Source organism: Osmia bicornis, chromosome 10 (genome assembly GCF_907164935.1).
Source record: "Osmia bicornis bicornis chromosome 10, iOsmBic2.1, whole genome shotgun sequence".
NCBI lineage: Eukaryota > Metazoa > Arthropoda > Insecta > Hymenoptera > Megachilidae > Osmia > Osmia bicornis.
Window position 1 is genome coordinate 7,966,679 of NC_060225.1, and position 20,350 is coordinate 7,987,028.

A 20,350-nucleotide genomic window follows, 5' to 3' on the forward strand; every position below is an offset into this window, starting at 1 on the left:
AAGTCGAAGCACGTTGGTAGGATTAGGATGAACTGTGAACGAAGGGTAAAGATAGGGGTGAACAGACAAGGAGTAAACACGATCCAAGCGTGTACCGGTGGTCCTCGAGAATGAAAAACGCATTCGGAGCAAGCGTTCGGACGAAGGTTATATCGCCTTCTCGGTCGCGAGTCGTTCCCCTAGAGCCACCCTAGCTGATGAAGATAAAACGGGATAATTATAGAGCCTATCGGGGATCGTGGCGCGGCTAAATTTCGTCGAGACACGCGAGATCGTCGAAAGAGGGTTGGCAATAAAGGGAAACCAGGCTTAAGTAAAAAAGAAGGAAAAAAAAAAGGAGAAGCGAAGAGGGAATAAACTCGGCGCGCTAGGAAAGTAAAATGGGTTGAGGGCGGAAAAGGGGATTGCCGAGAACGGGATGTCATTAATTTTTCATACGGACTTGGCACATCTGCGTTCGGTCTGCCACGCTCTGCAACCCCGCTAATTATTTCTGGCTCATCATTTTTCCTGCTCGCTTCTTCCGCATGCTCTCTGGCTAACTCGATTTCTCGCGGTTTCTTTTCCGCCTCTTTTCCCTCTTACCGATCGGCAAAGAGTATTCTTCTTTGATAAATACGCCATGCTATCGTTCCGTTCGCCGCCGACTCGTCGTTGTCTTATTTTCAATTGAAATTCAGGACGCGCGCTTATCGACGGATCGTTATTTCCCAAGAGCATCCGTAATTGACCGTCTCGTCTACTGCCGTTAGAGGTTGACGATTCTTCGAAAGCTCGTCAGCCGACCGAAAGAAAGGCAACTCGGATAAGAAAAACTAATTATTTCTAATTGATCTTCCGTCGGGCGCCAGTTGCCGGTTACACTTTCACAGCTTTCGCTCCCTTATCGGCTGCACGCACAGTAATAAGCTCTAATAACTTGCACTTTCCTACTCTTTTCACCGTGTCACTTGGTCCCGTATCCGCTCCCATTCCCGTTCCCGTCTCTTTCCCGCACTATGCTTGACTCGCGTTCCTGCAAAGGTACTCGAGAAAGTGCGATTTCAGCGCTTTTCAACTTCGATTCTCCGAGACTACTTGGACCCCCCCGTTCTAACCGGAAACGAAATGTCCGCAGTGGCTGGAACATTTTCTTTTTTCTCTTTACGGTAACGACTGACCGTCGCGTCGCCTCGCCTCGTCTCGCGTCTCTGCGACACACGAACTTCACGTATTTCGTCTTTTTGGCACGTAATAGCCGCTTTTCCGTCTTCCTTGCGTCGCCTTCGCGATTTTCCTTCAACGATACGTCTTTGGACACGAACGTCGCCTTCGTATCTCGACGAGGTACGCTTCGAATCGTGCCAAAGGTACAACGTCTCTCGCTCGATACCTGTGCGATTTTCTTCACGAGTTTCTACCCGGTCGTACGTCGTCCCGTATCGCTGGTTAATTGCGATGGAAACCGAGGTTTCGTAACAGGAATTCGTCGTTGCATTAGCATACCTTATACCTTCGATTACTTAGCCGGCTATCCAGCCGCCGTTAGCTTTTTATCGCTTTCGTAATTCAGCTCGTTCCTTTCCATTCGAACGCTTCGCCTGGCAATAAACTGTTTCCGGGTGAAAGGACAAATCGGAAAACGGAAAAATTGTCCGTCTTTTCTATTCACGGTGCTTCGGAAAAATCCTCGTCGTCGTCGTCGTCGTCGTCGTCGTCGTTTGTACACATAACGGGTGTGCTTTTTCTACGTGATTTTTACGCCCGTTGTCTCGGAAATACCGATAATTAGCTGTATATATAGCGAACCCGTCCAGTCGTGCCTTTGCATACAAGCGAAATCGATATGGTGCCAATTTACCAACCGAATTCGAATAATTAACGTTGCATTAAATATTCGTGTGGCAATCGGCCCGCCGTTTTGGGACGCGTTCGTGCGGTACTAATTTTCAATTCCAGACTAAACGAAATATCGTAGCGTTGTCACGCGAAACGACGTTAACGCGAGTTAAAGTGACGAATTAAAAGGGATGCAATGGAATGTGAAATCGTTAGGAAAACCGGTGAATTTCGTTGGAAGAGTAGACTGGCGTGGCGGTATTGTTTTTTTTTTTTTTTTCGATCGGTCTGACACTGTTATCGGTAGGTAGCTGTCGCTACTTTTGCCAAGTCAGAGAGATTCCAGTCGAAAATCGCTTGCGAAAATGACGGTTTGTACAATGCGAACAATCGGTACAATACAAAGGCGAGATAACGCAATTTCCTATCGGACAGTTCCCATCTCGGCCGAAGATAAAAACCGTTTTCATTCGTGGCTGTCTGTTTCAGTAGTAGGCAACGGATTATTATCCTGGCCAAGACGCGCGCGCGACAGTTTTAAGCGAACCCTACCCATCTGCCCTGTTCGGCCCGGCTCGAATCTCTCGTGTAACGAAGATTTTTCTCATTAACATCGGGTTAACGAGGGAGCAACGGTAAAAGATCCGTTGACAAGAGGCTATCTCTTTCTAGGGAGATGGTTTAGCCTCGCACGGTCGAGTCTCTAAACGGTGGCATCGAGTTCCTTCGGGGTGGCGTGCAGGAGCGTTCGTCGGGTCGACCTTAAGCTTCGACGAGGATGTAATTAAAGAGAAGGCTGGACGATGCCCCGCGTCGCGTCGCCTCGACTCGACTCTGGCTACGGACTCGTTCGCATCCCGTGGACCAGACTCGACGCCTAGCGACGCAGTCGCACAATTACGGCGAATAAAATTTAACGAAGTGTATGGCACGTGTACGACGCGAACCACGATTCGCGCACGCGCTTAATTAAGTTCACTCGTCGCCCCTGCTAACTTGATCCGACGCGATCCAGGCCCGTCGAGGTATGTAAATCGAGTTCCCCGGCCAGTTTCTCTCGTTCCTCGGATCCTCTAATTTTCCGCGCCCGTACTGCTGCCGCCGCGCTGGAAAAAGAAACGAAAACGACACCGGCGACAGGGACGCAGCGGAAAAAAGCTCTATTCCCATAGCCGATTCGTAGCTGAAATATCTCGGACTTTCGATGAAACTCTTTCTCTCTCTCTCTCTCTCTCTCTCATAGAACGTATTGGCGCGTCTTGCCTTTGGAACGATGCAATGGACAGGATAGAATAAAAGTCGAGGAAGTTTCGCATCGAAGCCACGACAATCTAGAGAAAGTTGCAGCGACCGGCTAATTTCCATTCAACGCGATCTCTGACACGCGAGTGACTCGTTTCGATTTCTCCTTGTTCGCCGTTCCTACCGACACAGAGTTTCGAGAGATCGTTGTAATTTCGTCTCGCAATTTAGGACGTAACGCGAACTCATTAAATCGTAACCGCTTTGCATTTTCCTCGCTATACACGCTACGCTGTTTCGTTTCTAATTAATTCGTCGAGTTTTATTTCCTCCGTTCCGCCCCCGTATTTCGCGTTTTCCCATCCAGTTTGGTTTCAGAATGTCTAGAGAAAAACAGTAGGTAAAAGGGCAAAGAAATTAGTCCGACAAATTATTTTCGTAGATTCTCGAGAGCGTTTGCGTTAAATGAAAAACTTGATAAATTATCCTCCGGCGTTACCTTCTCGATCCGCGCTTTTCCTCTGTCCCGCGTTCGAGAAAAGCACGCGTGGTCGCGAAACGTGGTTACGCGAAAAATATCCGTATCGAAGGGTTGTTAACTGGCGCGGAGGCAAAGGAATATCGAATTTTCCCGACTCGGTTGTTCCTGTTAAAGTACTCTAACGCGATAGATATCGCGAGAAATAGGGAAGGGTGACGATGATAAAACAATTTTTGAAAATTCAATGGAAAAACGTGCGCATGTAAAATCGCGCGTGCTCGTCCCGCAGGGCCAGCCTTAATTCGGCTTAATTCGTCGATAAAACGATTGGTTTTGGCGCCGCGTTGAACCGTTAACGCGCGCCCCAGTTGAATTCGAATCGATTCCTCTCCGAAACCCTTTACCCCGATCGTGTGTCCTCGTCGATGCCAACGCTCGTGGCTCGTTAAACGATTCCAACCGACGCGACGCGACGCGACGCGTCGCGACGCGACGCGTTCGAGACGGCTTCACTGCCGCTGCTCGTTGTAAATTAAAATGGATTTTCACTCGGTAACGATCGTCGCGATCTTTACTGAGCGGAGCACGGAAAACGGTAAAGGGAAAAACGAGTACGCACTTTTTCCTCGCGGAATACCGTGAAATGGAAGGTTTTCCACCGAGGAAACGAATGCCCGTTAAAAACGGCATTAATATTTTTATATACCGGAATAATTAGGAGTAATACTTGCATAACTCGAGATACGATGAAGTATGCACGGATGTAACCGCATCGCGAGACGGGGCGGTGCGGCGTGGAGGGATGAAAGAGGGAATACAGAACCGCACCTCGTACAACACAGCCTCTTCCCGGTCTTGTTTCTCCGCGTCCGCGTCGGGCGTAACCGCGATCTTCCTTTTTCCCCTTGGTTCGCGTTCTGCTCCACACGTTCCGGCTATATTAGGATGCGCGCAAATTTGGATACACGAGCACCGAGAATGTGTACGCAACGCGGCTGCTAGCTTTGCAGCAAAGTTTCCGGGAGGGAAAAACGCAAACATCGACTAGCCGGTGGCGGTTTAATTGCTTGCTCGACGTTCTCGCCACGAAATAGATGGGAAAAAGTGACTTTCGATCTCGTCGACGACCGCATTCCGGATCCCTGTCACTGGCGTTTAGCATCGTTACAGTCCGCGTAATTTTCCATCGAAACGTCGAGTGCTCGCTAACGAGGTCCAAACACCCGACTCTCGACGTTTTAGCGATAATCGTACACGCCAGGAACTTCTTGCACCGCGTAAAAGCAGTCCCATGAATTCTTTATCAATCCGAACTCTAAACTCTACTCACGTTACACCCTCAAATTTTCGCTCCCGTAAAGCTACTACACGTCCCGTCTCGTCTCGTTCGTTCCCGATGAAAATACACCGTTTTTCGTCTTTCCCGTGACAGCGTTTCAACCTCGTTCCATCCTGCTCGACCATCGCATCGCTTTAATCGCCTTACATTCGAGTTGGCGAATCTCTTTGCGCCGCAAATTCCTTCGGCAATCGGGGATTCTTGTTCCCTCGTCTCGTCCTAGGACGTCTTTAAACTTTGAAAAGACGCATCGTCGACGAACAATAGAATGTCGCGGACGAACGGGCGCGAGGGCTTGCAGTAAAGTTTCTATCGAACGAGAAAGAGAGGGACGAGCCATCGCTGGCAACGCTCCAAAGCGATTTAGAATTCCGCGACGAACGCGTTCGAATCCCCGTCCATCGTAGATCGAACCATACGTCGAACACGCTTTCCCTGCAATTCGTTTGATACAGTTTCCTTCTCGTTCCCATCTCGAACCAGCCTGTGTTTCGGTCCAGGCCAGGTCCCCCGTCGTCGTCGTCGTCGTCGACGTCGTATCCATCGTTCTCGCGTTCTGCATTGCACGAATCCCGTCTTTCGCCCGCAGCGTTCGATTTGCCCGATTGCAACAACGACGAATCGAAGGCTGGATAACTATGTCGCCGGACGATATCGAGCCTCTGCTTTTCTACGCTTCGACGAGAGTTAAACCTCGAACGTACTCGATGTTCCATCCGTCCTGGCGATACGATTTTCAGACGCGACGCTGGAATATCGACGAAAAGTGGTTGCCTATACGGAAACGCGGTCTCTGAACCGAGCACGCGATACTGAATGGAAATTTCGGCACCGGTGAAGGTAATCGGCAACTAGCAGCGTGGCTACCCATCGTCCACCTTCTCATTAAACATTCAAATGCGTCGGCTGGTCGGTCGTCGCGAACGACACGAGGGCCGATCGACCAAAGGCGTTGATCGGCTACGAAAAAGCAACAAAAAGCTATGAGCACGAAAATAAAACGAAACGTCGCTCGTAAACTTCTCGCAGGAAAATCTATTGTATGTTGGTACGATAGAATTTTCGGTGAAACTACGCTTGTACGACTAGCTGTGGTGCTCGACATTCGTCTTCGTTGCTGGTTATCGTTCCAACCCCGGTATCCCTATCGCGCCGCACGGAGATTACGCCATTATTGTATCATGGCAGACTAAAGGGTTACGTGTACCGAGCTGGCTCTCCGGGAGTATCCCTCGGGAAACATAGAGCCGCGGCTCTCTCCATAAATAACAAATGATTGATTTTAATTGCATCCCTCGTCTGCTGCCTGCCACCTGTCCTCGCGTTCATTCATCGAAATTGCACCACCGTTATCCCGTTGTTTTCAAGATCATCGAACGAACGAGTTCGCGGGAAACTTTTCGATATCTTCCTCGCCCGACGCGAGCAACGAGAAAACTTTTTCCCTTCGTTCCTATCGAACTCGTACGCTCTTTCATCCCCTTCTCGCTCGGTTATTCCATTGTGGGAGATTTTTATCGAAATGTTCGCCGAATACGTCTCGTCCAACGGCCTAGATCGAACCTCCGTTCGTTTCGTTCTCGACTTTCTCGTGAAGCAAGACCATCGAGAGGATATCGTCTCACCCTTTGGCAATTCTATCCGAATACTCGTTGACCCTTCGTTTCCACCCTTCTCTCCGCGAAACTTACGATAGCCGTATCGAAGAGTAAGCGTGTTCACGATGAAATTTCTCTCTCACGAAACGATGCTTCGTAACCGGAAGGGGCGGGGTGATAATTAATCGCAGAGCTGGCCACTTTCTACCCTTTCGTCGCGTCGCGAGTATTTCGAAAGCCGTGATCCCGCTCTTGTACTCGTTCGAGTGGCCCGTCGTCGAGTCGAACGTTTTCGCCCGAAAAAAAGTACACGCGCCACGGCTACACGATAATTAATATTAATGTCGCGTTTTAGCGTGCGTTTCAGCTGAGTCAGCCGTGATAGCTCTCGTTGCGTTTTCTCCTCTCTTCGGTCGTCGCACAGATTGCCGCGAGCTCGATAGAATCGATGCTCGCGGAACACGCGAAAAACCAGTCACCTCCTTTCTCACCCTCGTTCGTTAACACAACGACGTCGACGGGGAACCGTCGCATCGGCCGATTTCTACGTCGATGGTAGGGTTTTTACGCGTCTGACCAAAGCGACGTGGCGTTGCACCCTCTGTCACCCAGCAGGCGTTCGAGGGGTAAATGTGCCTCGATAGCATTACGCTCGAGGGTCGTAAACGTACGCGACCGTTTCCTCGCGACCGTCCCTTTTCTTCCGTTCTTCCCTCTTCCCTCTTTCTCTCTCTCCTTACTTTCGTTGGTCTTTTTCTTTTCGCGCCACGCCAAAGGCTGCGCAGAGGGTGACGCGGTCACGCCATAACCCGGAAGCGACCCTTCCTCTCTCTCCCTTTTCCCTGTTTCTCTCTTGTTTTCTTTCTAACTGCCGGCCAGAAGGGCCCGTCGAGGCTCGTAAAGACAAAAATCGGGACTCTTATCGCTGGATAAATTTATCGCTACGGCTAGCAGCTACGTACACGTAGCAGAGGTTACACGCGCCCACCGAACGAAAGATACGAGTCGAGGGAACGCGCTTTTATATCGCCGAATGAATTGTCCGGCCCCGGGCTACGGAACACGTTCCGTGTGTTCGCCACTTATTTCTCGACAACTTTCCAACACGCACGGTTCGCAACCATTCTGGCCTTAACAAATAGTCCTCGATGTCGTTGATTCGATCGATCGATCGTAAACGCGTTCCTTCTTTCGGCGATGCGTACCTATGTACTCGAGAACGCGTGTAATTTATCGTTTCGTGAAACAATCTCTCTAATGCTAATTAGAAGAGATAATATTTGCCGGTAGGGAAGAAAAGGGCCGCGATGCTTGGTGGAATAATGAAAACGTTAATGTCGAATGATGGTTGCGGGGTCGCGTGAAACCCATCCGAACGCGATAATACGTGGACGGCCTTTACCTTTCCGTGTCTCCGGCCTCCTTTCGAGGAGCGCTTTAATTCGCGATAAGTACGTAAGGGGGAATTTAGCTCGTGGCGTGACCAGATACGAGCTAACTGCCTACCTGCTCGGACAGCCACTATGCAGGATAAGATAACGACTTCTTGGACGTCCGTCCGACGGACGTTCTCTCTATCGGCCAACAATTTCGTTTCGTCGATCGTTCTTAGGGAACACGGTGTAACCAGATTCTCGCGTTTATCAAAGTCTCAGTCCGGTTAGTCTTCGAGTTTCAGACGATTCGAATGAAACGAAAGTACTCGTAACGCGTCGCGTCGTCCCTCTCTTTGAGACGGTTCGCTCAACTCGCGTAATTACACGCTCGTCGCGCAAAAGAGTCTCGAGAGCGACGTGCCACTCGTTACGGGCTGACCGAGGCGAGGCCAAGGTACGCGCGTTTACGCGCGGATAAAACGCTTTTAACTGTAAGGATGTTTGCGTCGGGGCTATTCGAAGGACGGATGAAAAGCGTTTAAAGGAGAACTGATCTCTGCGTTCGTTTGACGGCAAGTTTTCTGCTCGAATCGAAATCGAAATCGACATCGATGCTATGAATACCGTTCTCTCTCTCTCTTTCTCATTACGGTGCCAATTAATTTTGTTCGCCCGGAATCGCAGGTAAATCGGTTCATTTTCTTTTCTTTTTTTTTTTTTTTTACTATCACGACCAAGCGGCGCGGAACTCGACGTCTCGGCGCCTTGAACGAAGGCACTAGAGACGCACAAAACGACTGCCTCGCGTGCAGATGCACGGCACGAGCATCGATGCATTGTGCGCTGATCTGATGCTGTTTGACAAAGGAAAAAGAGGTGGCGCGCATTGAATGGGTACTCGTAATACGCGATTACAAAGCGACGCGTCTCGTTTCGATGCAATCAACGCGCCTATAATGTCGAGCAGTTACACTGTCATTTGCAGGAACTTTGAAAATGAATCCCAGATCGAATATATCTGCCACGAGTTCGTGTACCGTTCAATACGAGAACATTACTAAAATCATTTTTCGTCAATTTCTTTGGCTAAAAGTTGACTTTGTCCGCGATAAATGGTGTCGTCCAGGCTAAAGTAGTAGAGAAAAGAGAGGAGAAACGGGTGGACCTTGCGTTCGCATTGAGAATGCAACGAGTTTGGTACGGAGAACCGAGCGTAGAGTGGCTATTCAAAGTCGAACTGGCGTGCAATTAATTCCTGAACGAAGAGAAAGCAAGTCGAGACGACCGATAGGGTGCCATGCCGGCGCGAACTCGGCGCGCACTTGTGACTCGCGTCACGATCGTTCGGCCAAAAGCTGAGTAGTCGAGATTCGAACTCGGTTGTCTCGAACCGCCGCGGGCACTCTAATTCAATGGACGATATTCCGCAACGTACACTAGTGGAAGCGGGGGTTATTGTCGTGGCTCGATGTTTCACGGGGCTAGTCCGGCGTTAAAGTCAAAACGAGACGTCGCGCGTCGCATCGATTCGAATCGTTGATTCGGTGCAGAGTGCGCGCACAGTTATCGATTCGCCTCGATGACTCGCGCGATTCGTTCGATAACTAATTTGACGCTCGTTAATGCGCGGATATCGAATTTGCGAGCAATCGAGTGCTGCCCGCCTGACCGAAACGTCCTCGTTCTCCTTTCGGTTTGTCGGGTCTCCTTTTAGGATAATTTTCCCAGCAACTCCGTTCGTTGCGTTCCAACGAAAATCCAGCTGTCGTGAATTTCCGATAGACCATATTGGTTTTCCCTTCGATATGCTTGAACCGGGGTGCTTACCACGCTACAGATCGTAGAACGAACACAATCGGCTTTGAATCGGCCTTTCTTCGACGAGTCTGGTGGAAATGCAGCTTCTACGAGCATACAACCGACGAGATGTAAATCGATACGGTGCTGGTCGCGTCCCAAAACGAACAGGATCGATGGTACCATTGGTGTATACGCGGTCGAGAACCGTGCGTCGAATCCCCGTGCAACGATAAACCCTGCTACCACCATATTCTGTACTTCGCATTAAAAACACCGACAATGTTTCGATTTTTTTTTTATCCAAAAAACGAGAGAGAGAGAGAGAGAGAGAGAGGAGTTCCGATTAAAAAGTCCTTTCACGTTTGCGTAATTTGCACGCGAAACTGACGCGCTCGGCATTTCCAAGTCCATTAAGATCGTGGTTCGCGTAATTAGAAGGACAATGTATCTTGGTTCGTGAGTAGCGGATTAAGCGGCACGGTCGTAGAAGAGATTAACCGCGGGGAATGGTTCTTTCTGGAAGAGTAACTTACAAGCTGACCACGTACGCGAAACGTCCGAAAGCGAGGAGGAAAAGTCGGCCGGTAGACGTGTAGTAGTTAGAGCTCGCGAGCTGAAAAAAAAGAAAAATTAACGCGATACCCCGAGGGTGGGAGAATCGCCGTGTCGAGGGCCACCTCGAAATCACGTTAAAACGTAGGAAAAATTGCGTTTCTCTCGGGGAATAATTCAACCAAACTCCGTCTCTCTCATTCTCTTTGCACGGGTTCGCATAACCGTGCATTACGGACAGTATATTTTACGATCCGGAGAAAGGTTGACCCTCGGCGGAATAGCCGCACCGTGTACCGTCACCCTCGTAAAATATCGCGGCAGGTTAATTAAACGCAAGCTCCTTTGATCCGCGCGTTGCTTTCGACTCGGACAACGATGAACGCGGACGATCGCGTCCGCTAAAACAGCCGACACTTTAGTTGATGCTTTGATGAGTTCTTTATTTATCATCGAATCGATGAACGAATTCCATCTCGGTGGAGAAAAATATCGGAGCGAGTTGCTACACGGTGCTGGTATCGGTTAATCGCGTTTCTCGTGACTAGCGCGACTTACAAAGTAGGGTCAGGAGAAAGAAAAGAGAGCGGTCACAAAGGACAGCACAATAGAGTTTGCCGAGCATTGTTTGAGCATCTAGTACAATCCACTCGCGCCCTTCGTGTCCCACTCTCCTGGTCACTCTATCGAGCCACAACTTTTCCAAGCTTTTTCTTCGACGCTCGAGTCGACACCGAAGGTCGCCGTGAAATTTTATTCTCAAAATATCGGCCCTGAATACCTAGCCGAGTTTCGAGTGCCGTTTCTTCAACGCTTCCGTGCATTGTTCTCGATAGGTCAAGGCATTTGACCGATTCGATATAACTGACCAGTCACTGGCCACTAAAGATGCTAATCTTGAAAAATTTATAGACGGAATCCATTGGCACCTTTTCTATTTTTCAAGACTCGAGTAATTCCAGTTTGGGAAGTTGAAATGTTTCAACGAGTTCGAACAGTTCGTAACAGTTTAAGCGAAATGTCCCGTACGCGTTTAGAAAACTTTTAAAAAAATCTTGTTTCTTTCTTCTGTTACAGTCGCCGGTCTGGAGTTGCTTCGCATAAACGTTCCACCGTACTCCCTTAGGGGCAAGAGCGCACTGCTCGAGTGCAGGTAAGTGTACTTGGACACGTTGTAGCATCGTCGACCAGTGGTGCCGTCAAAGGGACGCTTGCCTCCTCGTGGTTCGCGTACGAGTTACCTTTTCTCGATCGATCCGAGGCAATCGATCGATAGCCGGGTTAGCAAGGAACAAGAAACAACGAAGTCGTTGTCAACGAGTTTCCATGCTGGCTACTTTGCTTTCGTCGAACGTTCGAGGGTGATGCACGCGAGATAAATCGATCCGCGGTTGTCCAGCGAATAAATCCGGCGGAATGACAAAACGGAATCCGGTACAGGGGGAGAAAACCACGACGAGCCGGACGGGATCGAACGATTTTTCTCTGTTATTTACGGAAAAGAAACGAAGCGAGGAGGACTCGTGAGGACATCGATAAGATGCCAGCCAATAACGTATCGAGTTTACGCTTAGCGTCCGAGCGGGACGGTAAATAAGATTAAAAATAAGACGAGCAGAAGAGGATGGATCGACAATCCCTTGGAGCTAGGAACCTCGATATCTTTCCGCTCTCCACGCGCTTTATTTATTTATACTCGCAATATCGTACCGACCGCAATCCGAGCGAGAAAGCGTCTTTTTACCTCTGTTGGATTTCTCGCCTGAAAAAGATGTTTCTCGGGGCATTCGAGAAGCACCGAACCTAAGGATTTCGCGAGATCGAGTTCGTTCGCGGTCTTCCATTCCTTTTCCCTTCGCTGTCTCTTCGCTTCTTTCCCTCGCGCGTAAAATATACAACGATCGAATCGATACGTCGAAAGCCTACGCGGACTTAATTTCCTTTTCCCGGTGATGTATTTATGTTTGACGAAGCGACGCGATCACCCTCGATCGCTTCCGACCCTCGGACAATCTTGCCTACAGCCAACTTGAATCTCGTCCTGAAATTAGCCACCGGATCGGATCGTCGTCATTTTCCCTTGGTCGCAAACGCAAACGCGTCTCCTACGTCGATTCTCGAACTCGGTACAGTCCGTCCTTCCTTCCTGTTCGAGCTGTCGTCTAGCCGGTAATTGCGCGAGGCTAGTTAACGTCGAATCAAACTTTCTTCCGGTAGGAAACGACGAGTTTCACCGAATTTTCTGTTAACGAATCTCGATCTGTCTATACGAAATATGGAATTCTCGTTTTCCACATTTCTCGAAACGATAATTATATAAAGTATACAGCATTCACGGTGTCAACGTTGCTCGCGCAACGTTTGAAAATACCGTAATTTCATTATCATTCGCGCGATATTATTTACAATCGTCCTATCGACAACTTTTAACGTCACAAACAATTACGCGGAATACACAAAGGACGATAGAGAATAATTTGCCTCGTCTTGAAAATTGTTGGTGAAATGAAATCGATAGAAATTTATATCGCGTCGCGTGATAATTGATCGCGAACCCCTTTTTAATTGACGATAAACTTTTAGGAAAGGACAGAAGCAGCAGTAACGTGTCCTCGATGGTATTTCGTTAATTCTTAAGTCGCGCGCGCATACCATCATGTTAATTAAGACGTAATGAAATTATGGCGTAACATAGCGCGTCCTACAATTACGGTTAGTCGGAATATGCATTCTAATTAGTGGCGCTGGCTCAACGACTTTTCACGATGAAAATAAGGTCGACCGTTGGGTACCCAACGGTGCGCGCTTGTTCTCGAGGGTGCTTCGTACCGCAAGAAACGTACAAAGAAGTTTGCAGCCCGCGTAAAATCACGGTCGATTCCGATTTTCCAGGGAAATCGTATTCGCGGACGCGTCGTTTAACTTTCGCAGAGATACATGAAGTAGCCGTCCCGTTGAAAATGTATCAAGACGCAAAGTTATCGGTTGTCGAGTAGGGACGGCACGTAGTCTCAAATTGATTGTCGCGCTTTGAAACTCGATAACTCAGGATGAAGCGAGAACTTGACGCAGCTCGCTGGATATTGCTGGATATTGAATTGCAAGTTTTTCTTTATTCCCACCTCGCAAAAGGTTTGTTCAGCATCGTATGAGTAATAATACTTGCACATTACGGCAAGTTCGTCCTCGGTTCGAGCGACGAGAAGAGTAAACGAAGGAAACTGTCGTCGTTGCTTCCATTTCCTGCTATCGTACGTTCAAAGCGGCAGTATGCTTTTCACGTAACGTCGTAAACGGGATGCTGAAGAGTACGCGAAGCGCCAGTAAATTGAACTGTGCGCTTTTTCGCGATACGGTGGAAGACGCGGGTCGCCACGTTTCGTACCCTTCGATCAGGGATCGGTTGCTCCCTTAACGTCTCTCGTCTTTCCTCGCCTTTTCTTCTCTTCTACCTTCGATTTGGTCATCGTTGCTTCGCTTCTTTCGCGTTTCATACCCTCTTTTCCTTATCTTCGCGAAGCTATTCAACGCTCTGATTCAAAGATGCTTTTGCAACCGAGCATCGAGCCGTTTTGCGAGTTTGTTTCTTCTTCTCCGTTCTTCGGGCTATCTTTTTCCCGATGTAAAGTTGACAGTATACGATACGTGACATAATGCCACGCTCGAGCGCGCATCGCGTTCACTGACACGAGAGGAGAAAAAGTACTCGACGAATGCAGGATATACGAAGCGTGTGTCTGTACGATTTGTCTCCTGCCCTCGGTTTTTATCGTATCGCGACACTGCGATCAGAATCGGATTTTCCACGCTTTACATGCCATGACGTTTCGACGATCCCAATAAACACGATCGACATAACGCGTCTCTTTTATCTCGCGAACCCCTCTCGCACGTTTCGTCGCGAGATCGCGTAGAAAATTGGCCTGACGTAAAAACGGGATGCGAAGGATACCGGGTGAGGATCGCAAGACGCGACGAAACTAGTTGAATAATTAAGAAGATTCTATATCGAGTTGTCGCTTCGCGAAACTTTGGCTTCGCTGGTAAACTCAAAGTTTACGCGATTTATATCTAAACGAGTCTAGACTTTAACGAATTAATTTTATTTCACGCTCATCCGAGATCGTTCGATCTAAGATATCCTTTCGAAAGTGGAGTGACATGGAAAAAAGTTTAAAAATGCACGATTATCTCGTTCAACGAACCGTTTTCGTTGCACGTTGCTCGTTTCTCGGCAGAGGAGGAGAAGATAGACGGTCGGAGAGGAAGTAAAGAGTTGACCGAGCGTGTACACGGTCGGGTTCTTTGATATTAGGTGCCAGTCGAGCGTCGGGACGGCAGCGCGCGACGCCCGACGTACCAAAGAGACGAGATCGTTCCCCGACGTAGGTATAAATTGCAAATTAGTTTACCGTCCTCGGCGAGCTCTTGCTCGTTGGTTTATCCGGCGTGTCGGCCTGCTTCCTCTATCTTCTCTCCCATTCCATCCTCTATTCTGTCCCGTTTCGTCTCCTTCCACTCGACGCGACGCGACGCGGCGTTCAGCTGCTCTAGCATGGCCAACGATAAAGTTCCTTCCTGATTCGGGCCTGCGACCATCCACCCTCCTAGTTTCCTCCTCGCTTCTCTAATTTCACCATGGAAATTCCGGGAAATTTCACGGCGACAGAGATCACGACCGGATTCTTTCGAGCGCGAATAACTCATCATCCTCGTTCCCCCGTTCCTGTTCGACGGGGATCTTCGAGTCGCCGAGTCGAGTCGATAGCAAAAGTCCAAACGAGCTGCTTCGAGCCACCGTTTGTTTCCGATGCACCGTCGCTACTTCTCTATTCTGCTGATAACTTTTCCAGGAAACATTCGAGTCTCCTTCGTTACAAATCCCTTGAAGATTCCTATTATTTCCGTGCTCTCGTAGCGAACTCTCGTGAAACGCGACGGAAAGCTTTCTTCGATCTTTGTCGAATCGTTCGGTGAAGAGGAATTTTCAACGTCGAGACGCCTTTGTGCGGGAACCGAGGGAAGAATTAATCGCGACGCGTTCAAGAAAGGGAGTACGCGTTTCTCACGTCACCGGACCGAACGTCTCTTCGTCGGGAACAATGAGACGCGGATAAGATGTAAAGCGCTCTTTAGCTATCTCGCGTATTATCTCCAACGACTCGCAGATCCTGCACGCGATACCTAATTGTATCAAACGCGATAGATGCTCTTTCGACTCGAACACGCCTACCCCCAAGCTGGCTCGTCGCGAAACAAAAGATTCTCGGTTTGACGTCTCCGACGGAAAAGTATTATCAAAGAAGCGACGGAGGAGAAAATTGGAAGGGGCTGTGAAAGAGAAAGTTGGAAATGTCACCACAATGGGGGGAAGAAAATGAAAAAAAGCGAAGCGAAAAGGAAAGATTGTGTGTGTGTGTGTGTGTGTGTGTGTGTGTGTGTGAGAGAGGGTGAGATAGGAACTCCCGTAGGACACGACCCGGCAAATGAGCCGGAGGATGCAAATCAATCCCACGACGCAGCCCTCCAAATTGTGCACCTACGCTCGAATGCGGCAATCCCTTTTCCGGTAGCTGCAGCTGGGAACTAGGGAGCCACGACGACGGCGACGACGACGTCAACGGCACTGCCACCGCCGCTAGTATCCTCGCCATCCAGCCAATCCCCACCGACCTTTCCTCCTCTGGGTACGTCGATCCAACCATCCTACGATTCCCTGATACTACCAACTGCATACTTGTACAGAGAGATAGTCCGACCACTGACCATTTCGCCGACAATGTTATCGTTTCCCCTTGAAAGATCTTTTACCTTCGTGCACGCTTAAAAACCGAATCCATAATGTCATTAACCGTTCGTGGACGTTTAGTAGCTAATAAAAGAGCAGTTCAACTCCGCGACAAGTGTCATTAAATTATCCAACGATCGAAATTTATCGCCCCACCTATCGTATTTTCCTGGTCATTCCGATGGATACTTTGAAAGTTTATCGAGAGAAAAGCGTAACATCGAGACTAACCATCGTTGCCCGACACGAACGTAGCCGTGCGAGTTTAATTACTTTGAGAATATTAATTATCGCGTGGATTATTCGAGCCGTAAAATCCGATCTAGTTCTGCTCCGCGAAACGAAGTAGCCTGTTGCGCACCCTCCACGTTTTTGTCGACGATTCGATCGAACGTTCGTAATGGTCGCGTTGGTAATGGACGATTAACAGGACCGAAATCCGATCCGATTTCGTTAAAATTCCAGGAGAAAATCGAATGCACCGGTTTTGTTCGGGAAATCCTTTCCCTGGACGGCGAACGTTTTGTTCGACGGAACAGCGGAATTATCGGGAGTGAAAGATTTCCGGCTTACGGCGATGAAACGCGAACGAGCATCCTCCGGGGATTTTTCCGTTTCCCCGTTCGAGGATCATTGAACTGGGGAAAGAACTCGATTAGCAAATTGAGGCAACTCTACGGAGGTACGCTTCGATCGCGGATGTTGATCAATTATCCTAATTGTTGTTCCCCCCTGCGCCCCGGTTGGAATCGCGTCACGCGACAGAAGCCGGTGGTTCCCGTTCCTTCCCGTTCCTTCCCGTTCCTTCGGTTCCTACCCGTCCCGGATATCCTAGCGATCGTGTTCAAACGCATGCCTACCACCGATACATCCTCCCCTTTCAGCCTCCACGAGAATTTGATCGTTTTTTATTCCCATTCTCACCCCACGATCCCCGTATCGATAGGTTACGATACCTGTACGCTCGCCTTTTCTAAACGACGTTGGATTATAACCGAATCGCTCGTATTTCCGACGTGTCCCTCGAGCCGTAGGATCAAACGGGCGAAACGAAACGAAACGAAACGAAACGAAACAAAACGAGACGGGTGCAGACGAAACGATTCCGCGGAATATCGGGTAAACGGAAAAATCTCCGATATGCAAAGCAAAGAATCCGCCGAGCATTCGATATTTCAAATACATTGTCGGAAGGGAGTAGGCAATGGTTTCCATTACTCGCGCGCAATCCAACCATCGAAACGGTCCACCTCTGACTAATCGAGAAACGATTCGCGGTTCGTCTGCATCCACCGCTTTTCCTACTACACCCTATGCATTTCATCTTCTTTTGTCCTCCCTTTCGTCCGATCGACGAACCACCACCACCAACCATCGTTATCACCGCGCGCGTATTTTCCGCGTCGAGTTTTTCCCGGGTGTTTTTCAACGATAAACCACGCAACGTTTGCTCTCTCGTTTCAGATACGACCTACAAGAGGACAAGCTTTACTCCATCACGTGGTACAAGGATCACGAGGAATTCTACAGATACGTGCCTAGAGGGGAACCTCCGCAGCACAGCTATCGCGTCGAGGGCGTTAAAGTTGACGTGAGTTGAAAACCCTCTTGTGTCCCGCAAGCTCGCGCAGTCTTGCTCCGACTTTGCTATCTGATCTCTGCATTGCCGAGTTCCACGCGCGAATATCCGCTGCCCCCGTCGCGACGTCTCGTCCATTATCTTTTCGTTTCCAATCTTCGCGGAACGAAAGATTTCAGCCGCGGGAAATCGATGGAAATTCCATTTACCGGAGCGATTGATAAAACAAGTTACAGTTACTCGATGCTTTTATCTCGCGTTTAGCTTCGCGATTCTTTGGTGTTATTGCTCGATGACACGGGTACAGCTGGAAAATCGTAATCGCCGTTTACGCGAAGGAAAACGATCGAGCGTACACGCACGGAAGTCGTAACGAGCGGTTGCGAGAGAACCGAAACGGCGCTGCCGGTTCGTCGGTAATTGCCTGAGCGATCGTAAAAGTGTCCGTTTAGTCGCGCGTTTCCACGATGTCTCGCGAATCTGCCCGCGAAGGAGGAAAAGCGGACTTTACGCGTTCGCCGGGGAGTGAAACGTACGACTGCAACGGGGCGACGATAAACCAGGAGAACGTCGGAATATCGAATCGTTTCGAGTCGGAATAAACGTAAAGTCCTAGCTAACCAGGTGGCGGTTGCCCGTTTACGTTCGGTAATGCGGTCGACCGCGAAGCCAAGCGTAAAACGGAAACGGACACGAAAACGTACGTACTTAGGTAGCTACGTTTCCTCGAACGATCTTCGACGTTGCCGGTCGCGAGCTCGGTCACGGGCAACGCGCCGCGACATTGCTTTAGACGTAAGAGCCTCTTCTATTCAATTTCACGTTCGAATTTTATTCGACGTCGCTATAAAAGTATTTCATCGAGCCGGTTGAAAGGAAGAGACGTGGCAGGAAGGAGGGTAAGGAGGAACGGGTGGCGTGGGTGAGAAAGCATAAAGTTGGCGATACGTTTCGGTATACACTATACACGAAGACGCGTTGTCCCTGTACAGCCCCGTACATCCCCCGTGCGGAACGAGGTCGCCTTTATCGCGTCGAATAAATGTTTGACGAATCGAGATGGGGGGATGCGAGAGGAGATCGCTGCCGTCTGTCGAGACGGAACCAACGGTACGGCGTAAAGTCGTATATAAAGAGGATAGAAGCGAAAAGAGAAGAGAAGAGAAGAGAAGGGAAGAAAAGAGTTGAAGCAAGTGTGTTGGAGTTGGTCGAACTCGATCGATTTCTCAGATCGCGAAACGGTCTGTCTCTCGGCGGCTGAGAAAGGCGAAACGGATCGCGAGACTCTCGTCTATTCTCGATACGGTACGTCCGCTTCCGATTCACGTTTTGGAAAGGCACGAAAGTTCCGTTTTCCTCGACGCTCGTTAATATCGGCCGACGCGTAACGAGCATTACGTGAGTCGAATCGGCTCATCCCTTTACCCCCGGCTACCGGTCTCCGATTCTCGAGATCGAGCTGAAAGAGAGAGAGAAATAACGCGGCTATTAATCTGGCTCGGCCCAATGGCTCTCCGATATCGACAAAGAAATTTCTCCGTGGACAAAAGCGAGCGTGTCTTTTCACCCCTCCACCCCCCACCCCCACCTCGCTCTCTCGAATACGCTCTTGTGACACTTATTGGAGTAGCAGGGAATTAAGTGGATTTAGCGGGCAGAGCCGTATATTTCTACTCGGCTTCTCTCCACTTTTAATTTTCCCTCTCGTTCGACCCTTTTGCTACCTTACGTAACGCGGCCCGTTTAATTTCACCATCTGAAAATTTTAAATCGACCCGCCGATGTTCCGTCGGTTTTTTCAACGGGCCAACGAGCGACGAGGGAATGTAAAGAATCCCGATTACCGGCTGACCCTCGAGTTTCGCGGCAAACTAATCGACCACGAACGAGAGGCGATTAAGCGGCTCGTCGAGCCGACATCTTCTTTTCCGTTAACGATGCATACCAAATAACCACCAGCGCGATCTTTTCATCGAGTTCAACTTTCCAAGTGCTTCGAGGTAATCCGTTGTTGATTAATTTCCCCGTTGAAAACCGGACCGAGTTTCGGGTTAATTTTCGGCTCGGAGCGAACGCTTAGCCAGGCAAAGAATTTTTTCGCGAAAGTTTATCGGACCGATCCGTTTCGGTGAACGCTAGACGCTTGGCAGAAAAAGGGAGATTCGAAGCGATTGTAACTCTCTCGAAACGAGTCACGTTTTATCGGGATACCGCGTCGAAGCCACGCCACGCGTACCTCACCGGCTTGGCTCTCGATTCTCGCACAGGGTCGTTACGCGATCCAGCCAAATCGTACGGTCGATCGAACGGTCGCGTCCGCAGGACGAAATAACCCGGAGGGTAATGCGATTCCCGCGAACGTTTCGACTTCTCCACGCGTTCTTCTCCTATTCCGTGTTTTCCCCTAACTTTTCTCGCCGAACGTAAATCGATTTGTCGATCGAGAAAGTTTGCGTCCGACCGACCAGCGAACGTGAGCGTTTCCGCGCGTTCGCTAAAAATTTCCTCCAACTCCGCACGAAGGTCTGTCGGAGTTTCTGTTTTATCTCCATAGAAATGGAAGGGAAGTAACGCGGGAAAACGTGCAACACAACGGCGTCGGTGGGCTAAATGGATTATCATCGTCGCGATTCCATTTATTGCGGGTCTTCTCTTTCCGTGTTCTTCTCTCGACCCGTCCCATCCACCACCGTTCTTTCCTCACTTGGAGAGGAAAATCTGCGTTCGATCCTCCGCAGTAACGCGTTGGTCTACCTAGCTTCTTCGAACAACGTAAG

At 49.4% G+C, this 20,350-nt stretch overlaps 1 protein-coding gene across 10 annotated transcripts in view; it reads left to right on the plus strand.

Moving 5' to 3' along the window:
* LOC114875599 (cell adhesion molecule 3-like) overlaps positions 1–20,350 on the plus strand; it is a 107,605-nt gene that overhangs the window by 78,143 nt on the left and 9,112 nt on the right. For all 10 annotated transcript variants that reach the window (XM_029186045.2, XM_029186047.2, XM_029186046.2 and 7 more), the window contains 2 exons: positions 11,284–11,359; positions 17,459–17,585. In XM_029186045.2, the coding sequence (XP_029041878.1) occupies positions 11,284–11,359; positions 17,459–17,585 (203 nt within the window). The remainder of the gene's footprint in view (positions 1–11,283; positions 11,360–17,458; positions 17,586–20,350) is intronic.